Genomic DNA, 13,658 nt, shown 5'->3' on the forward strand with positions numbered 1-13,658 from the left:
ATGCCAACACCATACCAACCACGGCACTGAGGTTACAGGAGCAGTTGTCACAGGAGTTAGTTGATATCGGGGTTGAAAGTGCGTTATCTACCCCCGTGTCAAAGGCTCCTCGGAAAGACGTACGGAGGGCATAACTTCCTAAGTTCCCTTAATGTCTCCTGGATCTCCTGCTAACCTGAAGAGTCAAGTTAGTTGGGGCTGTCTCCTTTTGCTTTAGGGAGGATTACTCTTCCTCCAAATGAACAGAGACAGCCTGAGCCTCCCCCCCCAACCAAACTTTCCATTGACAAAGCAATAGGAGAACATGAAGGAGTAACCTCTCCCTGAGGAGAGGTACCATCAAGAGGCAGTTTCACTAGAGGAAGGAAGGAACTTGATGGATTGGCAACCTTTAGTGTCACCAGAGTCAATGTAGCGTCACCGGGGGCATGTATCCCTCTGACAATGCATGGGAATCCTTCCTCTTATATCACCTCTTCCGAGCAAACTGCACCCATTGCTCCGAAGGCCAATCATGTCACTCCACACAAGAGTTCCTTTGGGTGCCCTAATGAAAAATGAGTGCGGATCAGTCTCAAGTGGGGACATGCTACACTACAATATGCAATCACAGTAATACAATTATATGTAAATATCCCATAAGGAACAATCACAACATAAAAACCAGGATCACACTGGGCAAGTTGAAGGAAAACCAGTTTGGTGGGCTGTGAGCATGATGTGTACTTCTCGTCTGGCAGCCAGAAAGTTAAGTGAATGCACTGGAGGACAGGTGGGACTCCCCACCTTACTTCCAATAGTTAACTACCTAACAACCTTGTTAACCCCTAATGGACGAACACCCTCATATGATTGGCAATAAGAGGTTTTGGGTAGTGGATGGATTCACTGAAGGTGACCATCAATATTAAACACCATCAATTTGAGGGAATCAGGCAGGAGAGAGGTTCCACTACTTCTGTAGCCCATAAATTCACTAATGGCAACTTTTAGACTGGCTAAGATCAATGAAGTAGGCAACTCATGAATCAGTTGTGATCTTGACTTCAAGAGAGCATGTACTGCCTCTCTCTTTATCATGATATCTTTTTATATATTTGCTCAAAAATACACCCAGTTAGTTTGTTAGTTTATTCTTATCTTTTAAGACAGTATGTCGATTATAACTGTAAATTTGCAAAGAAAAATGCAAAGAAATATTAGAAAAAACATGTAGAATTCCAAAAAATTTATAGCATCTTTGATCTCAGTAAGTTTACTTAAAATATCTTATAACAAATATACTCAGAATTTGTACCGATTCTAATTCTTATCTGTTTTGATATTGTGTGAGGTGTAATTATAATTTTACACAATAAAATTAGAAAAAACATGTATGACTTAGTAAAATTTATCACTGTCTTGTAAATGAGGCCCCAACAAGGGGTTGTAAATATAGTCTTTCACAACTTTTCGTGGAAGGTAATGAACATTTTTTAGAATTTTTTTACACCATGTGCATTTGCATATCTATCTCTTCCCACTGATGTATTTTTTTCATAAATTGGCCGACTTCAAAGTTTCCCCAGCCTGGGATGCTGCATATGTATTTTTTAGCCTGACTCTTAAGGGTTAAGAATTGAACAGCCAGTTTCCAGCTGGGCTGAAGGCATTTCCATATGTAGGAGGCATTTCTATATGTAAAGACTGAAGGTTTGTATTCATGTGGGAGGAAATTCTGTCTTTCTTCTTATTTTGATGTTATTGATCCATCCTTGATGGTGAAAAGTATTTCCTCCTTTTCTCGTCTCCCATGGATATCTTTTAATAATTCTGACTGCTACCCTATCATTAATTTCACTCCCAGAATACATGGCTCTGTCAACTTCACAACTAGAATTGAGAACTCAGCAAGTTTTACTTTTCATTCTTTGTCTCCTCCCTTAAAATTGTCTATTTTCAATTATATCACCACCCTATGTCATGTTACCACATACCGCAATACAGAACATATACTTCTTTTCCAGCACCTATGATGTCAACTACAAATCTATTCTGAAATTCAATTGCAAAAGCCTCTTGATATTCATCTTCTAACAGCTTTAATGTATTAAACCTTTTCTGTTTTTTTCTTTCTCAATTAACAGCTACGGGTGTTGTCAGGGCATGAAGATGGAATTAGTAAAATTTACAGCACTCCTATGGACCTTTTCAATTTAGTTCATCAATGTCCCTACTTCTACTTTTTTCTACAAACAGGAAAAAATAACAACTGTAAGTATGTGGAGGAGAGGGCTAAGTACTCTCAAAGGCTTTTAACTAAATATCTAGTCAACCAGGTCTGCACACTTGATTATTTTTTTACAGCCTTACTCCTCATGTAATTTACTATGATGTAATATAATCCTTGAATCTTTTTTATTTATTCTTGCTACTTTCCTTCTTCTCCTTGAGACTTTTAATTTCCCTGTCTATTATCTTGTCTATATCATAAGCACTTACATTACAAGCAAATGATTCAGCACAATATACTTTTATCTACAGTAAATAAAACAGTATAATATTCTAGTTAAGTAAACTTGGATTATACTAACACACAACGAAACTTTCATCCAAACATTTAATCTACAAACTTATGGAGTGATGAAAAATACGTAATGGGGTTGTGGAGTTTTTCACCCTAATGAATGTAAGATAAGACTAAAGGCACATAGGAGGACAGGACAGGGTGATAATTAAAACAAGAAGTGATGAGAAGCACTCTAGTGAAGAGTATTCTCACTCATGTCCATCACTAAAAGAGACCATCAGAAAGATAAGATGGAATGATTAATCTACTGCTTCACTTGTTTAAACATATCAATCAGCACTTAGATCCAAAATTTAGTGAAACGTTAGTATGTAATTCATATGAACAAAACCAATTCTATTCTTAAAGTTAGCTTGATGAATTGTAATTCCCCAGGATTCATGGGGGATGAATACCACACCCTACAAATAGCTCAAATCTGTGAAAACTTAACACCACTTAAAACTGCTGAGAACTGCCTATTTTGGTAGTTCAAACACAAAAATTCCCTCTAAAAATGCTTATACCTAAGTATCCTAATCACAAAAAGTGCATTTAGTCATGAAAATGATTTGAAAATACATATAGTAATTAGTGAAAATATCTGTTCAAAATACCACAAATAGGCAAATTTTCTCCAAATAATATTTATATATGTATATTCCATAGAGAAATCTGTGAATCTCTCAGTCTTCAAATCACAAGCCTGCAAATCTGGGGGGTTTACATTCGTTTGTGAAGCCTTACAAGCCAGGCTGTATATACAATAGCAATTCCAAAGAACAGACAAACTTTAATGCTGGCTATTAAAAAAATCAACGGAAAGAGGAAGATATGCAAATACAGTTGTTATAAGAAAACAAATTATACAAATTTTCTGTCCCTTTCACGAGAAGTTGAATGTTAATATTTACAATCCCGTGCAGGGCCTCTTTTCCATGAGTCATAGGAATGTATTAAGTTGAGGAAGTTATAGATGTCCTTTTTAATAAAGTTTTAAAATCTGTTTTGTTAAATTACAATTACAACTCGCATACTATCATAAACAACAAGAATTGAAACCAACAGTAATCCCTATATATTTATGGGTAAATGTATACACCATATACTGGGACAGAAAGATGTAGTACAATTTATTTCAAATATAAGGCAAAATAACAGTACACATGAGCTGAACTGGTGAGTTTCATCTGCAATTATTAGGGATCAAAGGAGTCCTGCTGTCCATTAAGGGCTATCTACCTTTCTTAAGGGTAAATTTAAGAGTATTCTGCTTGTAACTATCAATTCTTTGCCTCTCCCCCACCTCTCTCCAATATCTGCATTGATACAGATTACAATTCTACACCTGAGATTCTCCAACTTTTTCCTCACTCTTTGCTTATTCAACTTATATGTGTATATATGGAGTCAAATTGTGCCCTATTCAGAACCTCCACTACTGCTGTTATTGATTTTTATTACAGAGCAATGGTACAATAGAACCTTTAATCCTCAAACACAAATATACAGCAGCCAACCAACTAACTCGCATACAAAAAACCTCACCTGTAATAAGGTAAAATGATGTGTTGGAGGGTCAAGAAGTGAATCCAACAGGAACTCAGGTGGATGGAGTTTGGAACGACCTTCATCGCGAACTGAGCAACGTTGTTCTACCTCCTCTTCTTCTTCTTCAGTGTAAGAAGCACCCTATAAAATTACATTCATTCATTATCAGTTATAATGATTAATTATAACCAACAAGGGTTTCTATCATGTGCACTAACGACTCTTGCATCTCTGGCACCAAATTGTACCACAATTTTATTCTAACTTTTTATCAACTTCCCCATTAATACAGTGCTTTCCCAATTTGACTGTTCCTTACAAATTTTCGCCCATAACAGGGCTGCAATGTATACGTACTACAAAGTTACTAAGTACAGTCTACACTTCTGCAAATACCAACAAGAACAGTGTTTCAAACTGCAAATGATTTCAAATTATAGAAATCTCTCAAAAGAAGTATAAAAAAAATAGTTTATCAGAAAAATAAATCAACCTTTCTATCATGCACCACAAAGAGGAACTAATCAGTTGGATATTTTCATACACTTGATTCATTTATTCAGGTTATCAGCGGGGGTTCCATTCCGACGGTTTGATGAGAAGTGAAAATTGCCAATAATAATCTGGCTATAGATATATTTTGTGAATAAAATATAGATATCTCATAACTAACGGTACTAGGCCTTCTTCAATGACCTTCTTGATTTGGATGTTCATAATCCTATTATGAAATTTACAATAACTTATACTTTTCCTTTTTTTTGTCAATACAGGTACTGTACAATATACAAGCATAAAGTTTTCCACCATTTGCAGTATTCACAGATATTTTATCACTTTTACAGAAATGATCATTTGCTCACCTTTACAGAGGTTTGGCCACAAATGTTTTAGTATTTATCCTTTCATTTTGCCATTTGCTCTCCTCTTCAGAGGTTTGGCCACAATTGTTTTAGTATTTATCCTTTCATTATGCCAAAAAATAGTGTTAATATACCTAGATTCAAAAACAAATAAAAACATGTGTCCACTGTACATTACATCATTATTCAAAGCATATAGCATTATCAATTGCACCATGTTAAAAAGGTCATTAACCTGTGTTCAGGGTTTAAGCCAGAACCAAGGCAAAATAACTCATTTTAGAAGAAAATTCAAACCTCTTCTTCACCAGCCTCCACTCTCTTTGAGTACCTCTTTGTCCATTCCGATTGGCTGCCTTTGCAATTTATCCCCGAAGGAATGCAGCAGGGTCCTGTGATTAAGACTTTGGGAGAGGCTTATATTATAAGGAGGTGGACCACCTTGAGCAGAGCAATGTTGGGAAGAGCGAGTAGTAAGCTGGGTTATAAAGCCAAGAGACAACTGACAAACATTAAGGTGCAAATTGCTTAATAATGTAATTTAGTGTAAACATATACCTCAGTTAAACTAAATCTTCAGTGTTATATATAAATTTTTCCCTCCATTGGACTATATCTACCCATTATACGCGGGAAATTCTCCTATTTACGGGTTTTTCCAACAAATATTCACTAACTAGCGTATTTTCATGTTATTTTCATGACTAAATACATTTTTCATGATACAAAAACTACTTAACTAATATTTAAATATTAATATTGATTAATACTGTACAGTACCCAAACTGAATCCGTTCCAGAAGCTGTTTGAAGTACGATTTGTTCAAAATATGAAACAAATATCCACAAAAGAAATAAAGGGAATCAGGAACATTCATTTCAGCCAACCTAAAAAGTCTCCCTTTTCACATTTTTCCTACTATAAACCCTTAAACACCGAAGCAGTATTTTGAAAATCATCTTCCGTATGCCGGCAGCGTTCGCGAGTGAGCGCCAAAGCGGAAAAAATGTTTTTTCCAAAAAATCACAGCACGCTTAGTTTTCAAGATTAAGAGTTTATTTTTTACTCCTTTTTTTGTCATTGCCTGAAGTTTAGTATGCAACCATCAGAAATGAAAAAAATATCATTATCATATATAAATATTGGGATATATGACAGCGCAAAAAAAAAATTTCGTATATAATTGTATACAAATCGCGCTGTGAGCAAAACGGTTAAAGCTAACGAGTTAATTTTTTTTCATTGTATTGTATACTAAATTGTGATAATTTTGGTATATAACACATTGTAAAACAATCAAGGCAACACAGAGAAAATATTATCACAAAATGTTGCATGAATTTGTAACACGCAGACATAAAAAAAAGCGGTTTTAAAAAATTCACCATAAATCGAAATATTGTGCTAGAGACTTCCCGTTTGTTGCAAAATGAAGGTAATTGATTGAATATTACTAGACTGTAAGTATTGTAGCTTATAATTGCAGTTTTCGACCATTTCGGTCGAGTTAAATTTGACCGAAGGACAAATTTTTTCTATTTATCGTTATATGAAAATATTTCAAAACTGATAAAAGCTACAATCATGTGTTGTTTTTAATTGTATTCTACATGAAATTGCACACATTTTCATATATAAAACTTTATGTAACGGCTAATTTAAAATGGTGCAAACATTACGACAATCGCACAAAAAAATTTATGATTTTTTTGGAAGAGTTACCGCGCGGACGTAAAGAAAAAGTTTTTTTTCATAAATTCACCAAAACTCAAAATATTGTGCTAGAGACTTCCAATTTGTTGCAAAATGAAGGTAAATGATTGAATATTACTAGTATATGAGAGTTTTAGCTTACAATTGCGTTTTTCAACCATTTCGGTAGAGTCAAATTTGACCGAAGGTTGAAATTTTGGCACTTATCGTTATTTATATGAAAATATTTCAAAACTGATAAAAGCTACAACCATGAGTTGTTTTTTGTTGTATTCTACATGAAATTGCACACAAATATAATACTCTATGTAACGGCTGATATAAAATTGTACAAAAATTATGTCAAAGTGACAAAATAATTTCTGAGATGTGTAGCTGATGCCTTTTAGTGCGAGAAAAAGAAATTCGTGCTTGCGCGCCTGGGTAACGATTGTAAACACAACGCCTTGATCCGTGAGCTCCCAGCATCCCGCAAGGCGCATGATTCAAAAGTTTTCGCCTAGTAGGCCTATAACTATTTTTCGAAGAATTTTTTTTTTAAACTTTTTTTTGTCGACGTACCATACGTCGGTTCGGCACCTGACAGACAATTTTCGTCGACGTTTAATACGTCCAATCGGCGTTAAAGGGTTAATGTTTTCAAAAGTTAAGTTAAGAGTGTAAAGTAATGAAACAATACATTACGTATATGAAGTAAAATTTCCTCAATTTTATTCTTTCTGTGTAAGTCTTGCAAACGGTTGTGAAAATGGCACCCGGCCGGCTGGGGGATGGAGTGAGGAGAGACAGGAACCCTTTGAGGAAACCGAAATGGTCGCAGCCGGCAAAGGTTGACAAAAAAATCAATTCTATTCACATTATACAAGGATAATCAAAGAAATTGATAGTATGTGCGTCCGACTGGTTGTCAGAGAGAGAGAGAGAGAGAGAGAGAGAGAGAGAGAGAGAGAGAGAGAGAGAGAGAGAGAGTTATCAATCAAAATGTTTACACTTTAATCTTAGCCCTTAAACGCCGAAGGGGTATATTAAAAATTGTCTTCCGTGTGCCGGGGGGGTCTCGGAGTGAGAGCGGAAGCGGAAAAAATATTTTTTTCAAAAAAATCACAGCGCGCTTAGTTTTCAAGATTAAGAGTTCATTTTTGGCTCCTTTTTTTGTTATTGCCTGAAGTTTAGTATGCAACCATCAGAAATGAAAAAAATTATCATTATAATATATAAATAATGCGATATATGATAGCGCAAAAACAAAATTTCATAATTAATTGTATTCAAATTACGCTATGCGCAAAACAGTTAAAGGTAATGAGTTAATTTTTTTTTTGTATTGTACACTAAATTACAATCATTTTGGTATATAACACATTGTAAAACGATAAAAGCAACACAGAGAAAATATTATCACAAAATGATGCATGAATTCGTAACGCGCGGACGTAAACAAATATTTTTTTCAAAAATTCACCATAAATCTAAATATTGTGCTAGAGACTTCCAATTTGTTTCAAAATGAAGACAAATGATTGAATATTACTATACTGTAAGAGTATTACCTTACAATTACAGTTTTCGACCATATCTGACGAGTTAAAGTTGACCGAATGTCGAATGATTTTATATATATATTTTTGTATGCAATTATTTCGGAAATTAGAAAAGCTACAACCTTCAAATATTTTTTGTTTTATTCTACATGAAATTGCGCACATTTTCATACATAAAACTCTATGAAATGCCTAATATGAAATGGAGCAAATATTCTGAGAATGCGACGTACTCATTTAGGAGATTTGCGGCGGAGAATCCGCGCGTGGAGGGAAGGAAAGTTTTTTTTTCTTAAATTCACCATAAATCTAAATATTGTGCTAGAGACTTCGAATTTGTTTCAAGATGAAGATAAATGACTAAATAATACTAGACTGTAAGAGTTTTAGCTTACAATTGCGTTTTTCGACCATTTCGGTAGACTCAAAGTTGACCGAACGTGGGTTTTTTTTCTATTTACCGTGATTTATATGCAAATATTTCAAAAATGAGAAAAGCTACATTCTTCAATTATTTTTTGTTGTATTCTACATGAAATTGTGCACATTTTCATATATAAAACTTTATGTAACAGCTAATTTAAAATGGTGCAAACATTACCACAATCGCACGTATGATTTTTTCGGAAGTTACCGCGCGGACGTAAAGAAAATGTTATTTTTTTCATAAATTCACCATAAATCGAAATATTGTGCTAGAGACTTCCAATTTGTTGCAAAATGAAGGTAAATGATTGAATATTACTAAAATATAAGAGTTTTAGCTTTCAATTGTGTTTTTCGACCATTTCGGTAGAGTCAAATTTGACCGAAGGTTGAAATTTTGGCACTTATCGTTATTTATATGAAAATATCTCAAAACTGATAAAAGCTACAATCATGAGTATTTTTTTGGTATTCTACATAAAAATGCGCACATTTTCATATATAATACTCCATGTAACGGCTAACTTAAAATGGTACAAAAATTATGTCAAAGTGACAAAATAATTTCAGAGATGTGTTACCGATACTTTTTAGTGCGGCAAGAAAGAAATTCGCGCTTGCGCGCCTGCATAACGATTGTAAACAAAACAACACCTTGATCCGTGAACTCCCAGCATCCCCCAAGGTGCGTGATTTAAGAGTTTTTGGCTGGTAGGCCTCCAAGTATTTTTCCGCGAATTTTTAAAAAAACTTTTGTATGTCGACATAAAATACGTCCAGTCGGCACCCAAGAGACAAAAAATGTCGACGTAAAATACGTCCACTCAGCGTTTAAGGGTTAGGTGCACACAAGAGATTAATTATGCCAAAATATATCAACTACTGTTGGCAAACAGCAAAATTTAAAATAAACATGAGGATTTTGCAAACAAATAAGTCAAGAATGCAAGAAAAGGAGAGAGAGATAAAATAACTTTTCACAATGAAGCCGTTTAAACAAACAATTGAAGGCAGGCAGAAGCTGAACGCGGCGCCAGTTTGTTTATTACAGGCCCGAGTTACTTTCCCAGTAGTAAAAAAATTGTAAAAAGCAATTGACACTAGAAGTGATTTGGGCAGATTGAGTGTAAAGCTGGCCTCACACTAGGCATTTTTTCTCGAGCAGCGAGCCGTTGCTGCCGAGAATGAAAAACCGGGAGCTTTTAGCTCGAGATTCTTGCTTCCGAACAGGACGGAAAGCAGCCAGCACGAGCCGCGAGCCACAGCATAGTGTAAACAAACAAGATGGCTGCAGCTGATAGGACGTACTCTCCTGAGCCACTCTTGAACCCACAAACGTTTTTTGTTACTCTTGCATTCACGTAAGTTTCCGAGAAATAAACCACTGCAGCGCATCTTGCAACAGTCCGACAATTTCTGGGCGCCATGATGATATCAGATGATCAGTTTTGTTTACTTTTTCCTACGGCTCCTCGAAACCACGAGTTCCTAGTGTGACGATACAACACTTTTGCTCGCGAGCATCGGCTGGATGCTGGCCAAAACCACGAGCAAGAAATGACTAGTGTGATACCAGCTTAAGTGAAAGAAATTGGTGAATAATCATCACAGCCCAGCTGATAAGTCAGTAGAAAGCAGACCCATTCTTCTCTCTCCTCTCTATCGTCTCACTCAGCGCACCTAACACCGACTCGAGCAAGCTTTTTTTGTCATTTTTCTTTCTTTTCTTTTACTCTACTGCATTTGACTGTTCTCATGATAATGTCAAATTTATTGTGAAATAACATTTTATTTCCTATGTGAATTGGTACTTCTTTTACATGCATATTATAGTGAAGATTTACTATCTCTTCTTCTCTTCTAAACAATATCATGATGCACAACAACTTGAAATCATTCATTCATCATTCCTCAAAAATATAAACACTTTCTTATGTGAATTGGTACTTCTTTTACGTGCATATTATAGTGAGGTTTTACTATCTCATCTTCTCTTCTGAACAATATCACGATGCACAACTTGAAATCATTCATTCATCATTTCTCAAAAATATAAACACTCTTCCCTCTATCTCAAGTTACCAGTGCATCACCACAATGATGAATGATTTTGTTAACTGTTTATGCAAAATTTTATTGTGAAAAGCTTTGTTCTTTCATTTAATATTTTGTTAATATTGTTCAACTAGACCGTCTCACTGGGAGCACCGAACACTGGCTCAATAAGACTTTTTTCTGTATTGCATTTGATCGTTTTCACATTTTATCATTATGTCTCTCGTTTACCTTCTCTCCTCAACATATCAACGCTCCCTCGTTCAGTCTCAAGTCACCTGGGCGTGACGTCACTGCGGTTATGTGCGATTTTCTACATCTTTTATGCTAAATTTTATACTGAAAGCTAAATTTCATATTAAATGTTTTATACTTTTATTTATTTTGTCAAATATGATTATCATTAAACTATCTTGTAAATGAAAAAAATCTTTAGTACGGTTTTTCTTGTAGAACACAGTGGGCCATCGAATACAAGTGTAAACTATATAATCAGTCGGTTTGAAGCATGAACATTTTTTCGACAAACGACACAAAATTTCCTCAAAAATTCCGTTTGTAAAATGTTAAGTTCAACATAAGAAACGTTTGACAAACGAGGTACCACTGTATTATGTAGTAAGTTTAATAAAATTAAGTTATATCAAATAATAAAAATAATAATTCTCTCTCTCTCTCTTACTTAGATGTATATTTTCCGTATGATAAATAAATGATTTAATAATTTTCAAATATTAATATTAATGTATACAGCACTAACAACATTCATTAAAGAAAATACTATAGTGAATTAGTAAGATTTTAATTCATAAATTAAAAAATTATGTAAGAATGAAGGAAAATCCATTCTACCCCACATCTTAATTTGTAGATCCAGGTACTAAGCTGAGGTCCAGAGCTGTCAAATATGTCATGTGACAGGAGGGGAAGTGTGTTGCCAATTAACATAGTCAGACAGTGCTGTTTCAAAGTGGTAGTCAGACAGCTCCGTTTCAAAATGGTAGTCAGACAGCGCTGTTTCAAAGTGGGAGTCAACAGCACTGTTTCAAAGTGGTAGTCAGACTGCAATGTTTCAGAGTGGTAGTCAGACTGCACTGTTTCAAAGTAGTGGTCAGACAGCAATGTTTCACACTGGTAGTCTGATATCAATATCTTTCTTAATTTTGGAAATATTACTGGCTTATCAATTTCTAATGCCTTATATAGTATGTACTTGTAATGCTAAATTTAAGGCTCAGACTTGACACGTGGGGAAGAGTTCAAGAACATACTTTACTCTCAGTTTTTACGCATGACCATCAAAACCTTCAGATTAACCCTTTAATGCCGAGGGAGTATAATAAAAATCGTCTCCCATATGCCGGCAGGGTCTGGGAGTGAGCGCCGAAGCGGAAAAAATTATTTTTCAAAAAATCACAGCACGCTTAGTTTTCAAGGTTAAGAGTTCATTTTTGGCTCCTTTTTTTGTCATTGCCTGAAGTTTAGTATGCAACCATCAGAAATGAAAAAATATCATTATCATATATAAATAATGGGATATATGATAGCACGAAAAAAAATTTCATATATAATTGTATTCAAATCGCGCTGTGAGCAAAACGGTTGAAGCTAACAAGTTAATTGTTTTCCGATGTATTGTACACTAAATTGCGATCATTTTGGTATATAACGCATTGTAAAACGATCAAGGCAACACAGAGAAAATATCACAAAATGATCCATGAATTCGTAACGCGCAGACGTAAAAAAAAGGGATTTTGACGTAGGAAAAATCTATTTCTGGGCAAGGAAGCCGTGTCGCCCAGTGAAATATGTTCCTTTAGCGCTATTTCTAAGGTAAAATATTGCTATAATACCAGAGAACTGCTAAATTGGACATGCCAGAATATTCTGACTCGCTCACCTTTATTAAAAGATGTCGGTATGAATCTGGGGCGAGTGAAAAACACTACCACAGCAGCCTCTCCAATTAGCCTTTTCCACATCAAAACCCTTTAGAAAAGGGGAGCCGTGCTACGGCTCACTTCCTGCTACCGCGAAGGTAGCGTCAGTGACGCCATTCCTTTGATAGCCATTTCGAGAGACGCACGTTTTTTTGCGCTCTAGTATTCTTTGCTTTTTTGGCTTGTGTTTTTACGTTATGGATCGTCAATCTGCTTCTACATCCAAGTTAAGTACTGGTTCTTTGTTCGACACTATTTAGGGAGTGATTTTGACCTTCGTGGTCCTTTTATTTAGGGTTTTGTTAGGCGTCGCCTTTGCTGAGGTGGCTGCGCGCCGCCATTACGGCGTCCCCCTTTGTGTCGTTTCGGTTTCGCGTGGTCTTCCATACTTCGTGAACCAAGTAGTCAGTACACTTTATTTACCTGTTCTTGGATGGCAGTTTTGTCGATCGTGGATATGTTTTATTTTTGTTGTTTTTGTTATTTTCGTGATTTAACACGGGGGTTTCCTTTCGAGCATGTGTCTTTGTTTCGTGCCTCATTGGGTACCCACCGTTATAGTTTTACTGCATGTCATTATGTGTATTATGATTTTATTTTGTTTGTTTTCGTATGTCTATCCTGGCCGTCTGCCATACGGTTTTGTTTATATCATTACGGCATAGGCCAGTTCTGGTATTGTCCTGGTTAGGGCCATCCTTATCGGGTGGTCCTGCCTGGTTGTTAGGCGAATTGATGTTCATTTCTCTTCCCATCTATTCTTTTTTCCCTTCCCCCGTGTTAGAGCATGATTTTACATTAGTTTTCCATCTATTCTTTTTTCCCTTCCCCCGTGTTAGAGCATGATTTTACATTAGTTTTAAGTATTAATTATTAATTTGTGTATGGTTTTTCTTTGGGTGTTCGTGTCGGCTAGCCTACTACGTAGGTTTCCCCTGTGCCTTCCTCGTGGTCCAGTAACCGCGGGGAGCCGCTGGGTCACATGATCGTCACCCCACCCGACCTACCTTTCCCCCC

General features: G+C 35.6%; 1 protein-coding gene and 1 long non-coding RNA gene across 4 annotated transcripts in view; one reads left to right on the forward strand and one right to left on the reverse strand.

Annotated features, from left to right (window-relative positions):
• Positions 1-13,658, forward strand: part of LOC135215301 (uncharacterized) — a 61,861-nt gene that overhangs the window by 28,651 nt on the left and 19,552 nt on the right. Inside the window, exon 2 of the long non-coding RNA XR_010314666.1 lies at positions 2,127-2,253. This is a non-coding gene — a long non-coding RNA (uncharacterized LOC135215301). The remainder of the gene's footprint in view (positions 1-2,126; positions 2,254-13,658) is intronic.
• The window catches only part of LOC135215300 (BTB/POZ domain-containing protein 7-like), a 295,047-nt gene that overhangs the window by 7,930 nt on the left and 273,459 nt on the right, over positions 1-13,658 (reverse strand). For 2 of the 3 annotated variants that reach the window (XM_064249857.1, XM_064249858.1), the window contains exon 12: positions 4,097-4,240. The exons of the other annotated variant lie outside the window; for it this stretch is intronic. In XM_064249857.1, coding sequence (XP_064105927.1) covers positions 4,097-4,240 — 144 coding nt within the window. The remainder of the gene's footprint in view (positions 1-4,096; positions 4,241-13,658) is intronic. 3 annotated transcript variants of the gene reach the window in all.

The sequence above is a fragment of the Macrobrachium nipponense genome, chromosome 5, assembly GCF_015104395.2.
Source record: "Macrobrachium nipponense isolate FS-2020 chromosome 5, ASM1510439v2, whole genome shotgun sequence".
Lineage (NCBI taxonomy): Eukaryota > Metazoa > Arthropoda > Malacostraca > Decapoda > Palaemonidae > Macrobrachium > Macrobrachium nipponense.